At 43.2% G+C, this 25,150-nt stretch overlaps 1 protein-coding gene across 2 annotated transcripts in view; it reads right to left on the bottom strand.

The window, feature by feature from the left end:
- DENND1B (DENN domain containing 1B) overlaps positions 1-25,150 on the bottom strand; it is a 142,526-nt gene that overhangs the window by 108,623 nt on the left and 8,753 nt on the right. The window contains exon 3 of one of the 2 annotated variants that reach the window (XM_072343491.1): positions 1,932-1,975. The exons of the other annotated variant lie outside the window; for it this stretch is intronic. Coding sequence (XP_072199592.1) covers positions 1,932-1,975 — 44 coding nt within the window. The remainder of the gene's footprint in view (positions 1-1,931; positions 1,976-25,150) is intronic. 2 annotated transcript variants of the gene reach the window in all.

Raw genomic sequence — 25,150 nt, 5'->3', positions numbered from 1 at the left:
AAAGAGAGTTGAGAACATTTTCTTTTTTTTTTTTTTTTTTTTTTTAAATACTCTCCCATCAAACTTGCACTGCTATTCTTCTTGATAGCTTTACTGACAGCTTGTTTATAAAAAAATCCATTATCTGTAGATGCACAGATCTCCAGTCCAAACCTACAGAGTTCCATGTGCACATGCACGCATGCGCACAGAAGAGCCTGCTGACTGCACTCCATCTTTCAGCTCAGGGGTTTGTCACAGAACCTGCAATGTATTCTGCTCGAATCTAGTGATTCCAGCAGGAAAACTTCCTAACTTCCTTTGCAAGGAAGACAACTAAAACATACTGCTTTTCAGGAAGAGAAGCAATTTACCTGAAAGACTGGATTCCCTCTACCACTCAGGCAGGCTTTTCAGAGCTCAAAGGCAAATCACTGCCTGAGGACTCTTGGGGTTTTTTTTTTCAGATTAGGTAGGTCTGCTGCATCTCCATATGATCCCCTTCCAGCCTGCAGTGGGCTTCATCTTCTAATCATATTTCTACACCAGCTGTTCTTTGAATAACCTTCGACTCACTGAATAAGCTCCATTTTTCTTCATACATAATTTGTTTCTTCCCCCCCCCCCCCCAAATATCAAGACTATCTTAAGCAACATAAAAAGAACAAAACAAACCAACCAGAAAAGAAGAATTTAAATCAGAATGAAGACAACTCTCCTGCAGCTAGGAAAATTATCAGAACTCACTGAACATCAAGCTAAGAACATACAAGAGCACGCTTTCCTCATATACCATTTATCACTATCTTACAAGCCGCACGTTTCTGACTGATGCTATTCCCTAACCAGACATTCTACCTTCTACACTTGCATATTTATTCCTTTCATCATGAATCACCTTACGGCTGGCTTTATAGAACCTTGGATTACTGACTCCGAAATAAAACAAAACAAAAAACAAACAACAATTAATCAAGATCTAGCGAAAAAAGAATTATTTCCAGATCATCTGTTACAGGGATACAAGCAATGAAGAATATGTTGCACTTGGTATCAGTCTAAAAAAAGTGCAAAGACAGACACATTTATTCTAATTCTTGTCATATGCTTCTCTTTATAAAAAGAGAAATATTTCCATTGAAGAAACTCAGCTCCAAGTTCTTGAAATCATAAAACACTTAGAAACAGATTATCCTAACATAGAAATTCAGACCACAGAACACACAAACTTAAGAGTTTCATTTTTTTTAATACAAATAATTTTAAAAGTCTAGGCAAGATAATCCTAGTTAACAGCTTTGCTATTATTAGAACAGTGAAATAATGCATCAGCCCTGCATGTATAAACTTTACAATAAGGATTAATTCACAGCCAGAAGCTGGGGCACTCGTGCTATCCAATTCACTATGTGTAGAGCACTGACTTTAAGGGTTGATTTATTTTTTTTTTTTACTAAACAAATAATTACAGCAACTCTACAATAACTTTAAATATACACAAATTTTGCATTGTAAAGGATTAAAGAGAAAAAAGCTTCTGACATTAAAGAGACAAAATGAATCTCGTGGAGGACTTCAGCTTGTTTGTTTGTTTTGATGCCTTTTTTTGATACAATTCATAACAATGTTCAGCCTCTTGATATTAACAGCAAAGTTTGGCTGATACATATTCCCCATTTTCAATTTTAGAACAGATTACACAAGCCCACACTCTCAACAGAAACAGCTTACAAAATGATCTATATGAAATCCAGGGTGATAGAGGTAGTACCATAGATAGAGCTGGGAACCTGCTATTGAGTATTCCTGTCACAAAGCTGTTCTAATCACCAGTTGGGTGAAGACTTCCTTACCGCTATCATTAGCATCTGCCTTTCTGTAGCTGAATAGGAGAGTGTTTTTATCATTATTCTAACATTAAGAAAAAAAAAGTTCAATCTCATGTTTCCAACCTGGTCTCCAAAGTCCTCCGGGAACTTCCACAGTACCACTGGATCTGTAAATAATTGACAGACAGCATTAATCAGAGGCAAAGGAACAGAGTATTACAGTCAGAGTACATTAATATTAAAGAGAGGGTCAGCTTAGCTCCAAGCTCTGAGGCAAGTACAAAAATGTAGGTAAAAACTACGGAAGATGCTGGATTATTAAAGAGGCATTTCATATTTATGAAACTATGTTTATTGTTTCACACAGGTGAGCAGGCTGTATAACGTACCCAACTGTTTCCATATTTAACTCTGCTTTTTAACCTGACTGCTTCATTTTTTAAGGCTATACTTAATATTCACAATTTAATTAAGAAATAAGATTAAACAAAATATCTCATTCGAGCAGAAGCAAAATACTGATATGAAGTGCTACGAAGGGGAAAACAAACATCTCCAGGAGATACAGAAAAGGGAGCTTTGGAATTCTAAAGACATCGCCAGCACACCCAAGACTCGATGAAGAGGTTGAAGAGATGACACATCTGAATATATGTTCCATGAGCCATTTAAAAAGCAGCATGTAGATTACACCTGAAAGCTTTCATTAATCTATTATGATTGTTATAGATTTACTGTTATAGATTTACGAAGGGCAAGAAACCAAAGCAAGCCCTGAGCAAGAGCCAGGGGAAACTGCCTGGTGAGAACTGCTGCCCTTGAGCTATGGCAGGTGGGGCTGGGATTCCCATCTTTGAAAGAGCTGAGGTCTGGAAGACACCCAGATTTCCATTTCACATCCATCTCTACAGCGTGTGCTGCCTGATCAATCAGAAGCCTTCCGAGTGCTGCACCTCACATCAGATCTGGAGACTTCTCCACTTTCAGCAAAGTACAGAGGTTTCTACTCATCTTTGTCTATATACATAGGGTTGCTACAGCAAATTGAGGCTTTAAAAGACAAATATCCTTCACAATATTTTCACATCCCACTGCCCTGCGCACAGCTGCAGTGCCTGCACTTGCCAGCTGCAGAGGAGGGCAGGCTGCAAGCATTTCTTCCTTGTCCCAGATCAGGTGCCAAATCACAGTATCACAGTATCACAGTATCACAGTATCGTGCGAGTTGGAAGGGACCTTAGAGATCATCGAGTCCAACTCCCAGGATTCGAGCCTTTCTGTGTAGCAGAGCGGCACTTCTACCACTTGCGCCACAGGGGGGATTCGAACCCCGGGCCTCTGGTGTTGCAAGCAGCGCCTCATACCACTGCGCCACCAGGCACCTGAAGATGTCACAAAGCTCACCTTATCAACCAACTTGCAACCTTATTTAGACTGAATTTAGATTTGATTTAGATTTCAGGCAAAAACCTGTTTCTGCAATAGACAGTCAAATAGCCACATCTTTGATCCTAAGAACAACTGGGGACGGTTCTACAGCTGTTCTTTGTGAAAATCCATATATTTTGTACAATTAGTTTTCTTACTTCTACAAGGGGGAACAAAACCTTTTGGAGGTAGATTAGAAACAAGAGAAGACTGAAGAGCACTGGGTCTAAAATACAGTTCTCACAGAGCAGAAACGCTTTTCCCCATACTTTTTGTGTATGTAAATAAGTCACAGGCATGTCTGGATAATATCCAGGCTCCTTGCTCCTGACCCCATACCATCACCTTTCTCCCACAGTAAACCAGGCTAGGCAACCCCCAAGCTCATGTCAACCATTGAAAGCTTTTCAGGTCTTCACCAAATAAACCAGTATCCCCCAAACCTCAATCTGGGACCAGAACAAAGAATTTCCTTCTTTGTAGGAGATGGAGCATTACAGGGGACAGAAAACTACAGCCATGGAAATCCAGACTGGTCTGCAGCTAGTCGTATTGCTTCTTACCCATTCCTACTGCTCAGTATTTCTCTACCACCTACAGCAGCTTCTATAGAGAAAGGCTGAGCAACTCTCAGCCAATAGGTGTGCTGAGCATCTCACAAGGAGCAAGGCTGTCCAAACGTCGCCAGCTGAAAAGCTGTTTCTTAGGCATGAACCAGACTGTTTTGGCAGGTATTAACAACATCTCCATAATAAACAGTTAGTGAATATTTTAGCACCTTCATAATGAAACCAAAGGTGAGTTGTGGGGGATTTTTGATACTTTCAGTTTGCAAAACAGTTACTATATAGAGAAATTCAATTTCTTTCTTTCACTGCTCGGTGGAAGTGTAACGTCAATCTTCACAAAAGGAAGTAATCGCAACAGTAAAACCTCTCTGCTTAATTTTAGAACATCACAATCGGGAACAAAGAATAACCTCAGAAATCAGCAAAACTTGGATCCCAGTAACTATTTTTAGTCAGAAAATGAGTAATGCCTCTACATCACAAAAACACACCTGTGGAGCAAGCAGCATCTCACCAGAGCACGCTCTGCACACTGGCAGTAAGGCCAGCGCCTCCACTTGCCTCTTTGGGAGCCCTAATGGCTAACAGATGCAAAACCTGTGGCCAGGGCTCACTGTCCTCTCCTTTTGCAACACTTCATTTCACATGACGGCTCCCCAATGCTACTTGAAGCAGTAAAAACAAGAACCTTAAAGTATAATCCACTTCACTAAACTGAAGTACAATGTTCATTTCCATTGTGTTCTACATGAAAGCAAAAAGGCATTACACATCAGGACAATTAAAATAAGGCAAAACATTCTGCATACCCTCCTGAAAGCACAAAACAAGTGACATGCGAGAGAAAACAGTCCTATTTAGATTCAAGAAAATCACTCAGGGCTGGGTGTACAGCAAAAGCCATACTCCAGCATGTGCCACCTGCACCACGCTGGGTTTCATGGCTGTTATTAGTGGCTTTCAGGAGGTGATTTTAGTGAGTACACATAATGCTTCTTTTTACAACACCTGGTGTGGCTTGCGCCTCAAAACTCAAGTGACTGCATTCTATCTGTTCCTTGACCCTCTGAAACCCTAGAACCTCTATCAGGAAGTCCTGAGGCTTTTCAATTTCCCAAGTCAGAGACTGGGCTTGTTTTGGAAGCTGATGTTAGTTTCTGCTTCTGGAACCGAACAGCATCTGACCATCTGTGTCAACTTTGGAATAAACAGAAGGGTACCAATTTAGAAATTAAAAGAGAAAGCATAACCAAATTCTGCAACTTCAGGCAGGTTTACAAAGACTGAATTCTTGTTTCCCTGAGGATTGCTGTTCAGATATCCCATCTGATCCAGCAATGTTAGGTCACAATTTTATGCTGACTTTATGGATGAGAGGAAGAGAAACACTCAGAAGTGAGTTGCTGCAGCCAGCCGAGTACTGCCAGAATTTTTCCTCATTCCCCACTTCTGACAGACTTCTCAGGAGAAGCACTTCACACCACTTCTGTGCAGGCATGCTGGTAAGAAGAAACTGTTGGCTGCACACATGAAATATCCGTGTGCTACATATGCAAGCACAAAGAAGTAAATATACACAAGTTCTTCCTAAGGCCTGCTTCACCAAGGCTAACTTTCTTACACCAGACCACACTCAGCATAACCTCGGAAAACCTGGAGATCCTTTGTTTGCATCACCCACTCTCTAGTGCGGCCTTGTAAGAGCATCACCCAGTGTATGGAGTGGCCAAGCGGTGCACAGTATGGTAATAAGGCCCGTACAGGTGCACACTGCATTCACTCATTCCATGCTACTTCACAAAACACATGCTCCAGCCCTCAGCTTTACAATGAGGTGGAACACCACAGCAGCAAGGCTGCAGGAGGTGACACAACTCAGACTAATTTCTGAAAAGAAGCTTTTAATTAAAAAGTCTCAAGTTTTAATTAAAATTTTGCTATCATAACGTTTCTAGTTCAGCAATGCCGGAGTAACACTGAGTGAAATCACTGTCTAAGCCTGAGAGGAGAATAAGAAGAAATGCTGGCAAGTTGCAAAACCTTATTTCACATGCATGCCTTACCTCCAGGTTTAGTTTAAAAACATGAGAAAAGGGATCGATTTAGAACAGATTACTTAAAACCTTTAAGAACATGAGGAAAAAAAAATAATACACTGAGCTACATTATCTACAGCAAGCTTCAGGAAAAACCTTGTCCTCAAACAATAAGGAGACCACAGTAGGGTACAGTGAATTCACTCAAAGCATCGAATGAGGCTTCAGTCAGTTAAAGTACATACACGGAATAATAACCACAGAACAACCTCCCCCCACAAATGCCTACACAAGTAAATAGTTTTAGTGAGTAAATTTGGGTCAAGCATATATAAATAAAGAAGTAGATTAATTCCCATCTTAGAAGCTTAACAAAAGGCATTTTAACTAAGAAATACAAAGATAGAATCAATAATGAATATTGTACCTACTGTGAGTTCACTACATATAGTGAGTTTGGTGAGCAGATCACACCTTGTATCTCCTTACAATCCCCTACTCTCATCAGACAAGTCCCCTCTCTCCACCCTGCCAACACGGAGCTGGTAAGCACAGTTGGTGCTTGTGTGCCTCCAGCTCCTGGGCCCCAAATGCCAGAGATCAAAGAGCATTTGGACAGCACACTCAGATGCATGGACTACCACACACTGCTTGGAGCCAGGAGCTGGACTTCATGACCCCTGCGGGTCTGTTCCACTTGGGTATCTGGTCAGTAGATGTCTGAGACATGCAGTCTTGCATTTAAAAAATTCACATTCAAAGGGATGTTTACCATTCATTATTTTAAACCTCTCTGCTTTCCCAGGCAATCAGCTCTGAAGATTACTCCTGAGTATTCAAAATCCTCAGTAAAACTTAACCTGAATCTTCCCAGGTGCAATTTAAGGTCATTATTTGTCATGAAGAACACCGTACCCTTGCTCCTTCCAGAGATCTTTCACACTTTTTCCCACAGTCTTCTTTTCCCATTGCTAAGCAACCAGAGTTTTCATTATGCTTTCCTCGTATAACACTTGTTTTCCCACAAGCCATCACTCTTGCCCTTCTCTGCACTGTTTCCAAACATCCTCGCACTTCACAGCTTTCCAGAACCTTTCCACCCAAGTTTTGGACCAGAAATGAACAGCACTGCAGGATTACTTCACAGCTACTCTAGGATACACTGCCATTTCCTTACTGAGAACTGTTGCACCATGGGTGGTTCTGCTCCTCATACTCCCTATTTCTGTTGAAGCGCAGTACATTATACTTCTCCCAATAGAACAGCATTACATCCTAAATGCGCTCCTCCAATTTCTCTGTCACTTTGAATTATCAATACCCACTCCAATGTCCCCATAATCTCCAGTAAGCTTTAATGTTACAGGAAGAAATGCAGTATGGGTTAAATCACCGGTCTGTTCCTCTGCAATAGTTCTCCTGAACAGCAGAAAGACTTCCCTGAGCCCTGTAAGGCAGAGGAACAGAACATGCTTAATAATAACGAAGGGAAAAGCAAGCTCATCAAGCACTCAGCACAGTACCAGTTACAGTACCTCACACTCAGCCCTGAAAACAAACATGCTTTAGATATGGCCAGGTATGACACAGAGCTCCCAAATAGGAATTCAGCCTGTATTACCAGAACAGTTTGGTACACTGCACCTCCGCTGCCCCCTTACAAAGCGAATATGGTACAGAAATGGGTAAGTTGCAAACAATGCAGAGCAGGTGTGGCAATGTCCTCTGTATTACAGCACTGCTAGACCTGAGCAGATGCCAGCAGCTGAGCCTGAGGGATCCCGTATGATTACACAGAAATCCATGAGAAGATAGACATAGCGATGGTAAACTGTCCTTATCAATAAGTATGCGAAAGCCATCACAGACAGTAGGAGGTATGATTTTGCTCCTTAGCCTCGCAGCACTTAGCAGTGCAGAAGCTTTCTGTTTTGGTCACATTAAGTCCTATGTCATTCCCAACAGATCTAAGTTCAAGTCAGATACAAACACAGGGAGTTCAAATTTAGCAGTCACCAACTGAAGCACACTGGGTCCCTGATGGACATAAGCCTCTAAAGGCAGCACACCACAGTCCTTCTTCCTCTCCGCAGCCTGGAAGGGCAGCATGGGAAGGAGATGGGGCCAGAGGGTGTGCTCCTCAGCCTGCAAAAGCAAAACCAGGAAAAGCAATGGTTCTGCAAACACTGAGGCATTTTCTTTCCAATCCAAATCTTCTGCTGTGTTCACATAAACACCGCTGTTAACTCTGTTTCATGAAAATTAAATGTAATCCAATGTGGATGATAACATACCTTACCTCCAAGAGAGATCTCTGAGTAAGCAGATGTGCAGCATGAGCAAAGCAAGAGACAGCTAATCCTCCCCCCGCTTTTTGGAAGAAAAGCCTATTTATAGATTATCCTTGTAATTAGGAAAGCCATTTTTAATACATTTTAATTTCTGCAACAAATCTTGGAGAAGATGTAAGTAATGGTTCTATGGCCGACTAAATCAGAAACGGAGCATATTCTGAACTACAATAAATAAAAAGAGGCAAAGCTTAGCAAATGGTAATTTTCCCAAGACTTCAGCAGTTAATATAATCTAAAGAATGCTCTTCAACATCATTAAGATCATAGATTATAAAAACCATCCAAAAATACAACAGAATAAGCTAATTAGCACACATTCTTTTTAGTAATGGAACATAAACTACAAACACATGCTGAGAAACATCATCGCAGGTAATTCTCTCGATAGCAACCCAGAATAATTTGAGACAGAAAAACAGAGTCTAAGTAAAAATGAAGAAGATTAATTAAGTAGTTCAATATTCTGCCTGGAGAGGCACAACCTTCATCCCCATGGGTTTTGCAGAGCAGGATAGGCAAAAATAGTCATGTCTCAGGACAGTAGGATGGGCTAGATGACTGCTCGGCATCCCTCCAGCTGTATTTTCTCTGATGCTGTAATGATAATCACTGGGGGAAAAAAAGCCATCAGTGGAGAGGGGAAAGAAGAGATCGGGTCAAGAGATACGGGGCTGGGAAAATACTTGAGGAGGAAAAGGCAAGCGATAAAGTAAAGCCTGTAGCAGACAGCTCTCTTTGGTCTAAAAAAGGTTCTGGGCTGATGCTCTCATGTGAACACTGGAACACAATTAACAGAATTGATGTGATTTATCATTATCTCAGGGCTTTATAAACATACCTGAGCTGTGAGCAGAACTGATTTTGACAGAAAAGGTAGCTGTCAGTAATAAAAAGTTTTCTAAAGTTGTAATTCCATGATTCGTCCAAGTCAAAAGGCTGCCACAGGCTTAGACCAGTTTGAGTGCAAGTGGCAACAGTAATTCCAATGATACTTTGATATCGATACATTGTCTCATGACTATAAATACCTGGAAACAAAATAACAGATGAACATAAGGTGCAATGCAAGTTTTCCCATGGATGAAATCTAACAGAAAAAAAAAGAGCATCCACGTTGAGAGATCACCTCTGGAAAAACTCTCATGCAGCAGCTTCAAATCCACACACCAAGAGCTCTGTAAGCACAGGGCTGGAGGGCAGCAGGAATATGGAGTGCAAGTTGGGTATGGGGCAGCAGTGCCTGCACTACCAGGGGCCAGCTGGAGCCAGCAGCTGCAGCCAGGGAGCAGGGAAGCACCACACACTGCGAGGAAGCTGCAGTGTTTTCTGAGCCTCAGCCATCAAAAGAAAGAACAAGGACAACACACATTGAGGAAACTTCATAGGGGAGTAGAACTAAGGAACACTCGCTAGCTTCCCCAGCACTTGAAACCTGACAGATTAAAGACAGCATGCAAATGAAGGTGCCACTAGAAAATACTTGAAAGTATGCCTCTATTCAAACCTCATAGTATAGTCTGGGTATTTTTTGCTTATCAAAGAAATATCGGGGGGGGGGAGGGGGGAACTTTCATCAGAATGCTGTTTCTTCTAACTCTTTCCATTTCACAGAAGACTTCTTACAGAAGGCAACCACACCCGTACCATCTTTTCAGAAAACCAAAAGAAAACCTATTTGTGAAGTTGTATCATAATTTATTCCTCTCCCCCCCCCACCCCACCCCCCTTCAGCCACTGATCTTTATCTCTCAAAACTGCCACTGCTGCGCCCCACAGCAAGCAGCAGCCAGACTCTGAGCATGGCAGTCCCACAGCAACACCCAGCACAGCAGCAGGTAGCTATGAGCCAGCCTATATGGCACACCCAGGCTACACTTCCACACACCACACCCGCTGCCTTTTGCACCTGCATGTTAATACATGGAGATTTTCCTAGGTGTTTAAGCACCCAGGCCGTGCTCTCCACAGCATATTTCACAAGGTGCCGGGTTCTGCCCTGCCCTGACACACGAGGCCCAGCCCCAGCACAGTGCCTCAGCTCTGCCCCATGCAGCCCCAGCCTTGCCTCCCACTGACCACAGAGCAGCGCAGGTACCTCCCTCCCACTGGAGGCAAAGATGACTTATTCAAAGCTGACTTCTGGCAGTTCCTATTAACTTCTCTTGTGGAAACTGAAGTATTTTCTAAATCCAAATAACATCAACAAACACACACACTAAGCACTGTCGTGGGGGAATAAGGAAGAAGCAGCCAACAGCCTCCTGCAGCCACCTCCCAGCAGTTGTGCCTATAAGCCTTTGCCAGCACGGTTTGGTACCAGTGACTCTCAGACGCATAATTACCAAGTGGATAAGATAGAAATCCCTCCCAGTGGAGAGCTTTTCCTAAAGAAGCTGCTTTTAACTGCAGACAACCACAGGTTAGGTAGGCTTGCAGGCAAGCAGAAAACTTTATTATGACCTACAATAGTTTCTGTAGGACTTAAGCTTGCAACATACCCCAGACTACAGGATGCACCAAATTACTCACGGATTTCACAAATGGTTCAGGATTGAACAGGATCATTTCTCAGACTATTCTCTTACTAAATAGCTTCGGGACACCAGCAGACATATTTGTGGGAATTCAAAATCTTGTTTCTAATAGATGGAAAAAGAAAGAAACAATGCACGCCTGCTCCATATTGCAAAGCACCTGCCCTGCTGGCTCCTTGGCATATTCACAGCACTCCCCATTGGTACTCAAAGCATGAAATAAGAAGGTTATTTTTCTCCCCATTTATGAGCAGATAGATGGCAAAAATGTCTGGCCACTGCTCACACCTCCTTCAGAGCTGCAGGTCAATCCCTTCTTGCCCGAGAATTTGTCACCCCTGAAGGACAGAGCAGAAAGTCATTTCAGCTACCAGGGACAGAAAGAAAGGGCCCTTTGGGCCGCAATGCTATTAGCCATGCTTCAGGATAAGGCCTTAATCAGGGTGAGAGTTCACTGCACAGACAGTGTACGGATCAAGTGAATATGTCCAGCCTCCATTTGGCCTTTTTGCAAAATAAGCAGGGCTTTCTTTTACCTGTTAAGTCCTTACAATTCTGGAAACAACTGGACGCCATTTGGACCGATAGCATTATTTTCCATTTTCCCATTTCTCCTTTGTAATCTGAGTGAATTGCAGCTCATGTCATTGAGGATCTAAGAACTTACTGACATGGTAGCAGAACAAGAAAGCATGCACCATGTTTGCCTTAAGTCACTGCTAACATTCAAGGCAAGTTTACAGAAGGTGTTTCTGTTCTTCTGTCATAGAGTCTGTTGTTCAAGGTTTGACAGTGAGAGAGGTGGTGCAGTGAGCTCATGAGATGAGCAACAACTGGAAACAGTAAGGTTCAGGGCATTCACATTTGCGAACAAATCCAAGTTTTACATCCAGCTCAGATTTGAAAGCAATTCTCCACATCCTCTTGGAAACAGACTTATGCAGTGTCTTGTCTATTTTAAATGTAGGCAAAGAACTCAAAAATACTGTGGACTACATGTTACTTTCCTATATTACTACTGCAAGCTCAGTTTTGAGAAAGATCTAGCAATGACTGTGCATTCTCACCAAGAAACAGGCCCTCTCAGTCTGCTAAGCAGCAGCAAGACCCAGCACAGCAGCTGTGCTGCTCAGCTCTGTCACTGCTGGCTGCCCAGGCACACACAGTTTGCCTCACATTAGATTTGCTGTGTGGAATCTACACTACCTGCATACAGAAGAAAAGAATATCACTCCTGGTACATAAGTCAACCACATCTCCAGTAGCTTCTGGATGACCAGGTTACTGCTTCCTAACTCCCCTCACGCACAGACTAGCAAGGAATTTAACCAAAAATCTCAATGCTTCAACTCTTCCCTCCTCCCCTCCCCCCCAAAGAAACAAGAGGGCAACCTCTGCTTAAAGAAAAAATAAATGAGGCTGGTAACTCCCTCACCACAGGAGAAGGTGTCAGGAGCACCTTTGTGTGCTACTATTTGTGTTACTTCCTGCCTGAGCAGCACAGCAAGGTTCCTCCCACGTGTTCCTGATGAGGAGCAAGCAGGAAAGGGCAGCACCCACAGCTCATAGCTGCCAGCGGCCCACTCCTCACACATCTGGATATGTGACCCCAAACATGACTTCAGCCATCTCATCATTCTACAAGGCGGTTGTGCAAGAAGTTAAATTCAAACAATCATAAACATTCCCATCTACACAAAGCTCGAAAATCATAAGAGCCACGTCATTTAACCACAGCCCATGTCTCATACACAAGCAGCTCACAGATACAAAATAGTCAAATAAATGTTTGCGAAACCCTTCTGATTCAGGATCCGTTTTTATCTTTATTGCCCATGATACACTAGACCAGAGGAAAAAAAAAAAGGAAGCAGCACTGGTAAGTATCCATCTTCCTATTTTTTTTCTCCTTCACCCAATCTTATACCAAATCCATTTTAATACCATTGCGAGAAAAGAAAGAAATAAACTCATCAGTCACCTGATGGAGTAATTCAAAACTTAACCAAACAGAGCTAATGGGTGAGAATTGAATTGAAAACACCTTGCTTAAGAAAGCAATTTCTTTTCTTCGCACTCCTCAGAAGCTGTGGGTGAGTGCTGTAATCGAACCATCAACAGCGAGGGGCCGGCTGTCCCACAGGCCCCGTGCAAGCAAGAAGCAACAACAACAAAAATGCAAGGGCTGGCCCACATGCAGCACTCGGCCCTGCTCTATGACAGGCAGCACGCCACTGAAAACCAATGCTTTAACGTTTTCCACATACCGATCTTTTAAAGTCACCACTGAACTTTGGAGAACGCAATGCAAAAAGCAGGTTAAGGGCTCCTTACAGGCAGATCAGCGTTACTCCCGCAGCTAACAGGCCTGCAACCAGCTGAGATCTCACTCTGTTGTGAAGCACTCACGGCTCAGCAGCCACGGCCAGGAAAAACAAACTAAAAATGAAAACCCCTTCCCACCCGCACTGATACCAGCATGTGCAGCTACTGAAGATACTGTAGCTATTTCCCAGCCACTTACAGATCATCACCAACCCCATTCCCTCACTGCCCCCCCACCACCCATAGAAAACTAAGAAAATAAGAAAGGCTCTCAATGGAAGTCACCCAGGCAGCAGCTGCACACACATCTGGCTCCATGTGAGCAGCAGCACCAGAGCATGGCACTCAGCAGCCTTGGGTAACAGAAAGAACTCTAGTTCCAAATAATACACACTTGTCCTGTGTGGGGTCAGAGCCCAGAACCTCTTCTGTCGTTTGGGCTTTTCCAGAAGGCAGTACCAGAAGTCTCTGCTTGGAGCTGTCTGCATTATAACTAGCTGCCCTCAAAGTACAAGAATATGCATCAGGAGCAGCTACTCCAGCCCAGGCAGCCTGCCAAGCACACAGCTGGCTCTCACTGAACAGCAATTCAGGGCCAGCCAGCTGGGCATAAAGCAAAGCAGTGCCCAAAGCCCCTCAGAACTGAAAGCAAGGAGGGAGCCAATCTGCACACATGGGGAAGCACCAGCTACAGGAAGATGGACATCGACCTGTTGGGGCTATTTCTGCATCTTAAGTAAAGGAGGCCTTCATTTTACTTTCGGTTTAAACTCTGTTATTTTTTACTGTTATTTCAGTTAAATAAATATATATATATATATATATATGATATGAGGAAGGGGAAATCATACATTATGCCTAAATATGCACCAGATATCTACTAGTCAAAACTCCAGCAAAGAAAAAAATAATAATGATATTAGCATTACTATTGATGTGAAAGAACACAGAATGATTTCATTATTAATCAATAACAGCATATATTAAGGTTACATCTCAAACAAAACCATCAATTTTCCCAATAAACCTGATGCTTAATATTTCAGAATGTACCTATACATCTGCATAGCAGTAACAGCCATCGATGCACAGAATTGCACAAGGAGCTGAAATGCATTGCCCTGCATAGGGCATCACACCACTCACCTTTCCTAAGGAACGGAAGAGACTTAAATTGCTTTTAATAATTCCAGAAGAAATAATTAAACAGTCTGCACCTTGTTTTCCAAATTCAGACACAACACCGGAAGGCCACCTGCTCTGCCATGCACGGACCTTTCAACTTGTGCTGCTTTTGTAAGGGCAAAAACAACACCATTTTGGCTGAGAACATCATTTTAGTCCATCAGATGGGAAAAGCCCAGGTCACAGCGAATCATATCATAGGCTTCTTGCCAAAAAAAGTTGCAGGACTCTTTCTTACTACTAATCATGGCAAGACAAAGAGCAGAGTACAATGGGTTGTTTTACTTTCGCTTACCAGCTGCAGAAACAGTCTGCAAAGGTATGCCCAGCAACAGCCCAAAGTACTGCCTTCAAAATGGAGTTACTAAACTGTTCTGCAAATGGGACAAACACTGTAGTTTGTTGTAAGTGAACCCAAAGGATTAAACACCTCTTACCCCAAGACATGTCAGATCACTGAAAGAAATACATTACAGAAGCATTTACCACTAATACAATTAAAAAGAAGAAAGATGCATGTGACATTGCAAAACAAAGGGCTGAGCCTTGCTAAGGGTCAGAGGAAGCTGTGCCTGAGCACAAAGTGACATCCAGCACACACTGCCACACAGCTCAGGGTGCTGGGAAGGCAGCTGCTGGCCAGGACCGCCAGGCCTTGCCAGTCTCTTCCTTTAGTGCAAGAGCCCAAAGCTCTCCAGGTCATAAGCAAATGTTTGAAGACGTGACACATGAAGAGGGTCAACAACAAAGCTGAGCTTAATCCCTTTGTGTGAAACAGGAATTGGAATTTACCTCGTATATAAAACACGTCTCTGGCCACTGAAGTATAAAACTTCCATCAGCAAGGCATTATGTCCCCCGTGCTTTTTGGCATGCTGAGAGAGACAGGGGGGAAGGGAAGCTGTGCTTCCCACAGGCTGAACGCAGTGAAACACAAGGAATGGCTGTGCGGCAGGCAAGGAGCATTAAGGCACCAGTCACTGCTGGCATCTCTGCAGCCTGTCTAAAGAGCAGCGGAACCAATTGGTCCCAACCGGTGGAGCTGGAAATACACGGGGCTTAACTATTAGTTAACATGACTCCCATCATTTCTAATTGGATTGTAACTAAAGTCCCAGCACTGATAATACCAATGTGAGATCAGAGGGGGAAGCCTGCATGCTCCCTCCCTTTGCGTGGAGATGGGAAGCAGCTCCCCTGCTGTCCAGCTGGCCCTGCGGCCATGACCCAACTTGCTGGCATTGTACCTCAAGCACGAAGGGGCAGCAGCGCTGTGCTGCTTCATCAACTCCACAACATCCCAAAGGCAGAGAAAATGGTCACAAGACCAAATGCTGGAAAGCAGAGCAGCGGTGCTTTTACGTTTCGCTGGTGGATGGCATTTTCACATAGGGATATCTCAATCAGGCATCTGAGAACAGATGCCAGCAACAAACTGCAGCAAGGCACCGCTAAAAGCTGGTATACACCTCCACAACCACTTGTGTCCCATTAGAACTCATGTAACCAATCCCGACACTCATTTACTTGACCCATTTTTGATAAACAAAGAATAGAGTACTTGAAGTACTTTTCCCCCTTGTTCATCCCATTCTTCCCCGGTCTCTTATTCTGTGGTCAGAGGTTAAACTGCTGACCTCTCACCTCCAAGGCAAGTTTCCCCCCCTTCTATAAAAGGTTTTTCACAGTGTGCAGCACCCGGATTAGCCCCTATCCCCCGAAACAAAAGCCGTGCCTTTGTATGGCCAGTTTGGGCACCGAGTCCGTACATCAGAGGAAGCTGCTCCTGCTTCCCATTCACAATAACTATATTGTGAGGCCTCCAACGCCCCGGCTCACAGCGTCTAGACTTTCACCCAACCAGCCGGCAAAAAGAAAATCCTGTCAAGCACTCAACTGAAAATTAACTATGGTGTCCTGCGGGGAACCTGATGAAGACGTTATTTGAACATACGGTAAAACTTTCCATTGTTTAACAGAAAGATAAGAGAAAAAACTTTGAGCCTTAAGCTTTAAACAGTCGTAGGGATCAATTCGCTCATGGGTCAGTAACTGCATTTTATTAGCAAGCAGCTATTGCTTATTCGTGTCTTTAAAGTAATACACAGATTATTAAATTATACCCAGCACTCAGCATTCTGGATATCTACAGAGCATAACTTATATTCACTAACAGCACTCCAAAGCAGGAAAACAAGTGTGTTTTCTAGACTGGACCAAAAGCACTGCATCAGTATTGCCCACAGTCCCATTCTCTTCAGCAATAAGAGAACAGAAATACGTGCACTCTGCTATATAGAACAGCCATCCAGAAATAAAGCAATAAAAATAGATGGAACTCTGAGCAAGAAAGAAAAATCCATGGAATGCAAATAAACCAGGGCATTTTCTGGGAAATAACTGCGGCGTTCTTTCATATTTTATCTCTTTATAACACTTTTGTTTCTATTGCATAAACAACACACAGACACAAGAAAGTCTACTGAAGTGGACTAAAACAAATAGAAACACTCTTAAAAACAAACATACAAGCGGGCCAGGAAACAAGCTATACAACTATTTCTGAATAGCATTTCAGTGTTTGAATGCATGTATGATTCTTTGACTACTGGAAAGAATTTACTACTGCAAATAAATTGGGCTTCCTGCATCTCTGTGGATCTCTTACAGCCTCTCTTGAATACATATTCTGGAAAGAAGTTCCTGCATTTCAATAGGTGACAGGACACACATCCGCATGACCAGTTCTAGTAACCTATTCTGGAAAGAGCTGGGGTGCCCCAACATAAGAGGCATATGGATTACTGGCTGGTACAGGTTGTTTCATGGGGGAGCATGAACACGTTTGCTTGTTTTACATACGTTTGATTTTTGATGAAACAAACTGAGAAATCATAACCAAAAAAAAGTCACTATTATCCCTTAGCACCCACCCCATAGGGCCCAGCCACTGCATGTCTGTGTGGAAAGCAGCAGGACTAGAGAACCTGGGAACCAAAAGCACAGCACTGCCATGGGAAGGGAATGGTAGGAGCCTCAAGTACCAGGCAGAAGGGTTGGGAAGGAGGCAGAAAAAGGGAGATAACGTTGTCTGTTTCCATGGAGTACCACATATCACATAAATATCACACAAAGGATAGCCACTGTCAGACCTACAGGCTGCTAGGTAGGACAGCTGCCAACACCTCTAGCATAAAAACAGGCTTTGGTATGTTCTGTGGCCCAGAACCTTTTCCCAGCCTTACCCCCACAGCTGTACCACACACAGCAGCCAGCAGCAGCACCCCTGTGCCAACATGGGAGCACAAACAACCTCAGGCTCTTACTGAACTGCTTCCACTTGCAGTGATGATATATAAGCCCCATCATGTTATCACTCATCTCCAGAGCCGACAGACACAAACAGCAAGAAAGGAGCATTTGCTGTGATTAAAACTGCAAAGGAAAATGCCTGCCTTCCACACCACAGATGGGAAATGTCTTCTGCCCTGCATCTGCATAGAGAGGAACTTCTCAGGGCACAGCAACACTTACTTTTAAATAGGTTGGCCAAATCAGTTTCTAGAGGGGAGATTAGATGGTAAAAACATCAAAACACTTGGAAATGCTCCCTGCAGCTAAATCAAAAGATCAGAAGTTCTTCACCCTAAACTAAGAAGACATCTTGAGCCATTTGTATGTTCCTTTTTCTCACCTCACATTTAGTACCACAGCCTGACTCCAAACAGGCAAAAAATGTTCTGGAAACATGCACTATAGCCAGCGAGATGAACAACCCTCCTGAAGCTTTAGGAACAGCACAGAACTACAAAGCTGTGGTTGGTGGCACTTGTTTCACAGCTCTACACATTGATCATCCTGCTATGAGAAAGGGGGGGTACCACTAAACAGCAGCTCCCTGTTTTCCCTGATGGAACACTCGCTTTCAAGCACAGGGCAAAACACCGTACATCACACTGCTGCTATAGGAACTCATAGGAGTTATAGTTATAATATAGTCATATAGGAACTCACGCTTGAAGAAAGAAGGGGACAGACTCTTGAGGAAGACCTGTTGTGATAGGACAAGGGGAAATGCTTTCTAACTAAAACAAGGGAGATTTAGGTTGGAGATAAGGAAAACTGACCATTAAAATTCATCTTGAAGTAGAGCCAGAAGAAAAGCTGAATTTAAGAATAGATTTCTGTTTCCCTTCAAATTACACAGCATCTCTAATGAAAAGCCCCAGTCACAACTTCCTCCCACATACTCTTGCACCCTAAATTAAAACCAAAAATGCAAAGACTGCAAAACGAGGAACCAGCTGCACTAAGATACGGGGGCACTCCACCAAGCTGCTGAGCAAAAGGCTGAAACCTCATTTCTGATGTGGTAAGGTACATTTCTTCAACAGAAAGTTACAAGTCAAACAATACTCTTACTGAAGAGCCACATATGATTTGGTTGGCCTACTTTGTCTCCTTCTTTGTCCATATGCTGTTAAGCATTGTTTTTTTGCTTATCTTCAGAGCGAGAATTACTTGGGTTGCTTTTTCACACTTCACATTCAAGCATACAATCTACTTATATGCAATTAATTTTACACATACCATACTAGAAACATCACAGGTGCTTAGGTGGATTTGTCTTACCTCCAAAGCCCTTCTCAAGATTGACAGATGCACAAAGTATTACTTAACTACCATCTCTCTTTTGGGGCTCTTAAATCATTTTCATCTCAGCTGGTCAGTTACACTCTATGAAGCTGCTTATAAAAGCAGAAGTTGGAATTCTAAATTTACAAAGAGGTAATGCTTTAAGCTCTGGTACAACACATGAGTCATTCCAAGCATTGCAAGGCCCCATAGCTAAATAGAAGAAGAAAATGGTTATTGAATACAATTCTCCAGTAAGCCCTGAACACCTCGAGTTTTTTCCTGTCACACGCTTGCATCTCAGTTTCCAGCAAGGAGAACCAGCCCAAGCTGCTGCTCCAGACCAATTTCAGGAGCTCTTGCCTGCAGTGAGACTCCTCCGCCCCAGCACAATGAGTGGGCAGCAACCACAGCAGCAGCTGCTTTCCGCTAGCACACAGACAGAGAGTGGAGCACAGGAATGTGTGCTGCCAGCCCCAGAGAGCTACTGGTAAGAAACGCACTGCTATTAGTCACTCAGTGCAAACTCAAAGCACCTATTTCCTGGAAAATGCTATTTAAAGATGCAGCACTGGTTTTCCCCCCTTTCTTCTGAAATTGCCCCCTGGATGCACGTTACCAGGAAAGCTCATTGGTTTTTGACTCTCAGCAATGGGATGCCAGCTTTCTTTCACAGAACCATTGGAGTTGGAAGGGACCCTTAAAACCAATCCCCCTGCACCAAACAGGGACACATACAGCTCTATCTTCTCTCTCAACTTTGCTCCCCTCCTGGGGTCACTGGCACCACACCTCCTCCACTCCATGACACATAAATTTCTTCTTTCTGCTTTTTTCCACCTCCGCTTCGGTTGAAGCTCAACATCAAAGTCCAACAGAGACCTAGGATTACGCCTGGCCTTCACAAAGAGTGTTTTCATCCTTTCCCATTGGTGTTGCTAAGCCAAACGAAGACGTCAAACTTACACACGCAAAAGGAGGAAACACAGACAATAACAGGACACTCAAAAGGAAAAAAAGAAAAACCAGTCAGAGCCAGCTCTGTACATATATTCCAGAGCTGGAAGATTTTGTATCCTATTCACATCTATTCAGCCCCCTAATGCCACAAGTTAGGAAGCTATTTCACCTATTGCTTGTAAAATACTTCTTCATTTACTTAAAACCCTTCAAAAGCAGTGGTGGTTAATGCCCTGGATTACACAGTGTTCTGTACCACCGTGCCTTGGAGACACATCACCAGCTTCCTGGGATGGAATTGCTCGCTATTTCCCACAGCATGGACTGCAGCTTGTGATACGTAGAGCAGATCTTAGCCAAACACCCAAGTGTTAAATCAACACCTGTAACTTCTAACAGGGTTATACGTGCAAACACACCATTGTTTCACTACTGCATTTGAATGCAATAATTACGACAATTGAGAATCTTACATCCTATTGGTGAACAAACCACTTTCCCATCAGTTCTACGTAGTAAACACTCCCTTTAAGAGCCTAATGAAATTGAAACTATTTACCTCAAATTCATCTCTTGGCTATTGGTGTTCAGAGGTAATCTGAGAACAAAGTCCACCTCTCAGCCTGATCGTGTACATTTGCAGTGCTTACATTATCCCACTAAGTCTAGTTGATACATTGGAGAGTGAAAAAAACCCCAGAAATCTTGGTGAGTAAAAACAAGTATTAGAAGGTAATTAAACTTTAGAACTATTGATTTATATTTCAAACATGCTTTCTTTGCCTTCTATGATGTATTAAGTCGTTGTAATGGATCACTAGCATTCTGCCACAGGATTATTAGTTGAGGATAACACAGAGCAAACGCTATAATTTCTATTTGATTTTCATACATGACATGACTTGTAATATCCCCATGAAACAGATTAATCAAATACATATTGGGGTTTGGGAACATCCATCAAGAAAGGCACTCCCGCGCTTCCCCTAACACTCAACTGCTTCCTCATCTATTTCAGGTCAGGCTGCCTGTATCTGCTCCATGACTCACGCTGTGTTCTGATCTGCCGGCACAGAGTGCCTGCACTAACTGCTGTGCTAAGGAACGCACACTCCTCCACATCTCCAAAGCAACATTTACCAAACATCGGTCTAAATATATACATAAAAATTAACTTAAAAAAAAAAAAAAAAAAAAAAAAAAAAGAAAGAAAATACCCAAAACACATTGGTCTCACTGCACGCAAAGCATTTCAAAACATCACTCCGTTTGCAGCCATTGTTTGTGCTGTTCTGGCACACTTTGTCCTAGCAGGACTTTGCATCTCACTTGCTGAACAACAAATGCTTCAGGATGTGTTGACAACTACAGCATACTGCTTGTGCTCAGCTGGGTAACTCCTAGGGCTGATGGACCCGGGAGCAGAAGTAACATACATCAGCACCATGTTGCCCCATTACATTAAGATATAAGAGGAATGTACAGGATGCACTTCTGTTGGCTTTGAAGGCACAACATGAGCCACTCCAACCTGACTCCTACACTGCCCCACTGATCTCCCAAAGGAAGCCAGAACAGCTATAGTAAGACCATGCAGCTCCTGCACACAAATGTCACGCTTACATGGCACAGACCCAGGTAACCATACAGCCACAAGAACTCTCCAGGCCATGCATTTCTGAAGTGACCACAGACATAGGCAAGCTGTGATCCTGAACACTGGCTTTTTGCAACTGAGCAACTTGGGGGTGGGGGTTCTTAAGCATCAGAAAGTACATGAAGTACATCCACTGTTAAACCAGAAAGCCAATGTGGCTGCTGGGTAACACTGCTGAAGAGAACACATCACAAAACATCTCCATCAGGATGCAGGATAGCACACACAGCATTTTGCAACGCACAGGAAAGCGGCACCAGCCCAAGCTGGGCACATCAGCTTGCAGACAGCTCTGTGTGAGCACAGCTGTCACTGGAGGGGAGCTGCACAGAGCAGCATCCCACAGCTGGCACCAGCTCACCTGCTGCAGCCCATTCCAGGGGCTCTGAAACTCCCAGCAGCTTACTAATAGTATTGTTTTAACTGGTTGAGCTCGCTGTTATCTCCAAAGCTGAAAGCATTTCTGTTTTGTGTACATCACCAATAATTTCACATAAAATACAGCATATCGTACCAAGACAGGCAATTCTCTTTCCCGGTAGCTTCCTTACTGGCTATACGTTACTTGAGCTGATGTTTCTCCCCAGCTGACACAACAACATCATTAAGGCAGCCCTTGCAAGGCATTGCAGGGCTCTGATCCCACACAGAAGCAGATGTGAGCATGTGCATCTATTGCATGAGGCAGGCCCAATGCCCGACTAAAACGGATTTACACATCAGCAACTCAATACTCGGAACCTTACCAATTCAGTTTTATCTGCCCTGGCACACAAGCACATTCTCACCACAGCTACCTGTGACATGACAGTGCAGCTGAAGTAGCTACACTGTTGAATCCATTTCCTCAAATAATAAAGAGGAGTTCAGCACAACGCAGAGGCAGCTCCAGCACCCTCAAGCAAGCAAGCAGGTCCAAAAAGCATCACAGAAGCGTGCCACAGGACGCTGGCAGGAGACAGCAGCAACTCAGGCATCTTGTTTGTAGATCTGGTAACATGCTTATTTTAAATAAACAAACTCAGCCACTTGGAATGAATGCTGGGAGATGAAACAACCACTGCATAGCCTGAAAAGCCCAGCAGCTCCTGCTTCCTCAACACGTGTGAGCAGCTTCCTGCTCGCGCTGGGCCAGCTGCTGGGTGTGTGTTGCGCACAGATTCCATTGGCACAATAAATAAATCCACGATGTGACCAGCATCTGAAGTCAAATAAATAAGAATTTCTCTCTCCCTATTAGGACACAAACAAAATTAGTCACTCTATCACTCTTTTCCTTTCTGAGTTTAAGGAAAAGCACAACATTTACATCTACAGCAAAATACTTAAGCTATGATGATTATTCCTCCATTAGAATTAAAACTTGACATTAACCTTCCAAGTTTGTAAAACACATCTGAAGTAAACACAGAAACCCACGTGCTCTTTTCATACACAATTTCACACTAGGAGCCAGATTATAATCTACAGCTGAATATCCACCCAAATCTGAAAAGAAATCAGACCCATGTTCAAACTGAAACAAATGTCATCCAAGGGAGTTCTTCAAGTCCCCTTCCTAATTAAGAGTTTCATACTTGGACAGCACTGTTCACATCAGGACTGCAAGCTCTGCAGATGAGCACTGCGTGACTGAAGCGCTGCCTTGGCTTCCCCAACTTAGGAAGTCCAACACCACACCCCAAATCTTGTTCAGACTTCCCCACCCCACCCCCCCCCCCCCCCCCCCCCCAGCACCATCACTTCTGCTTTTTCTCTTCTCCTTCCACATTAAGTTCAACATCAAGTTTTAATCTCTTCTCCTAAACCAGAACTGTAAGATATAAGAAGCCTTCACCTACACAATTTATTAAGTTCAAAATACACAGAAAATGTCAAAAGTAGATGTCAGTTACTGCTTAGAGCATTTTTATATTTCCCATCACTCAGAATCTCCCATTTCAAGGATGTGCCAGTAAATATCATGCTTTTACCTGGATCCTGGAGTTACAACAACGAGGTTGACTACTATAAAAAAATAGAGTTTATTTACACGCTGCTGGCAAACAAAGCGCTATGCACAATTACCTTACAACACTGAGTTATTTTAAAGACTAAAACTAGCACTACCCTGGGACAACTTATTTAGGCTTCACAGAGTTTTCATTGTCTGGGATTTGCTTGTTTTCAAGCTTCCCATTAGCAGTCCACGTAGCAGTTGTCCCCATTGTCCTGACCACGTTTTACTGTATTTACAAACAGAATGAGCTTTCCCAAGCTATAAAATGAGCATGTGTGTACTGCATCCCCCACTAGAATTACAAACGGGAAAGGAAAAGTAACTAAAAAGAACATAACTGTGAATCAGAACAGAAATCCCACGCTTCGGCTTTGTCAAGTCAGTGCTAGAGAGAGGCATCGTACGGCCTTGCAAAAAGCACCACAAACCTTGAAAGCTTAACCAGTTTGCAAAGGTTTTTAGACAGATTTCAAACCCCCACACACACATAAGACAAGCCATTTAACTCCATACAAGGACAGCTATCAGCAGAGCATATCGTCTCAAAAAATGACAAACTTTGGTGCAAGTGGGACCGTACAGTGCGTGGGAGGGCAGCAGCACGCTGACATGAGCCCAGAAAAATTTGTGAACTCTTAACACTTGTAGACACAGGCAGTTTGAAAGCCTGCAAACTGCCCCCAGGCAGCCGTCTCAAGCAGTTAAGTACCAAAATGAAACAAAAATCAAAATTGAAAAACACGGAGGAGTTTCAGCTTTTATACTGATGGACTGCAGCACATAGTACAATTTGTCATTTGGGGCTCATGTTTACTTTCAATACTACAGGTCAGTTCGACTGAATTGCTCACAGTTCATGCAGCACATTACTGCTTATGCCACCACAGCTGGGGGCTGCCAGCTCCCCTCCCTCCCCTGCTGCCCCCAGCCCACCCACCCGCTCCAAGGGCTCCTCTCCTCAGCAAGGCACAGAGGCAGGGGGAGCACATCCTTGACCTGCTGTCACACTCACCATTCCCCCACCCACACGTCCATATCTACACCCACCTCCACATTACGCACACATCTCTTTATGTTAGAAGAAAAAAAAATAAAAAAATCAAAGGAAATAAAGCACAGAAAAGCATCGACTTTCCTCCATGTTTTCGCTACTGTGAGGAGAAACACAAAGTTAGAATAACTAACCCTCCTTCTCTCAGAATTCAAGGAAAGAAAGGAGATAAAGCATCACAACACCCATCTTTACCACAGATGCAATACTGAAGTTGATTTAATTGTGTTTGATCACAGTTCTACAGTACCCACTCTTTGCTAGTTCAAGCCCACATGAAGACATTGCTCATACTCTGAAGAACCTTCAGATTATACGGAAAAAATTCAAGTCTAACAAATCAATTTATTTAGGCACGAGCACAGAGCTTTAAATTATACAGAAGATTGCCAGTTATTGAACTTTTACAGACACGTTCCACGCTCATACATGAGAGAGCCTGAGCCACACTCAGGCTTACACACTTTAATACTGACAAAACCAATGCCCAAACTCCATCATTACACCTGCATTTGCTCTCAAAACACCTGCGTCGTGCTGAACGATGGACTGAGCAACACTCTGGTCAGTCAATAATCCTGTGGAGAAAGCAGACTAGATGAAGTGCCC

Source organism: Excalfactoria chinensis, chromosome 8, assembly GCF_039878825.1.
Source record: "Excalfactoria chinensis isolate bCotChi1 chromosome 8, bCotChi1.hap2, whole genome shotgun sequence".
NCBI lineage: Eukaryota > Metazoa > Chordata > Aves > Galliformes > Phasianidae > Excalfactoria > Excalfactoria chinensis.
The sequence above is the reverse complement of the archived record's forward strand: the minus strand, read 5'-3'. Positions and strand labels throughout refer to the sequence as shown.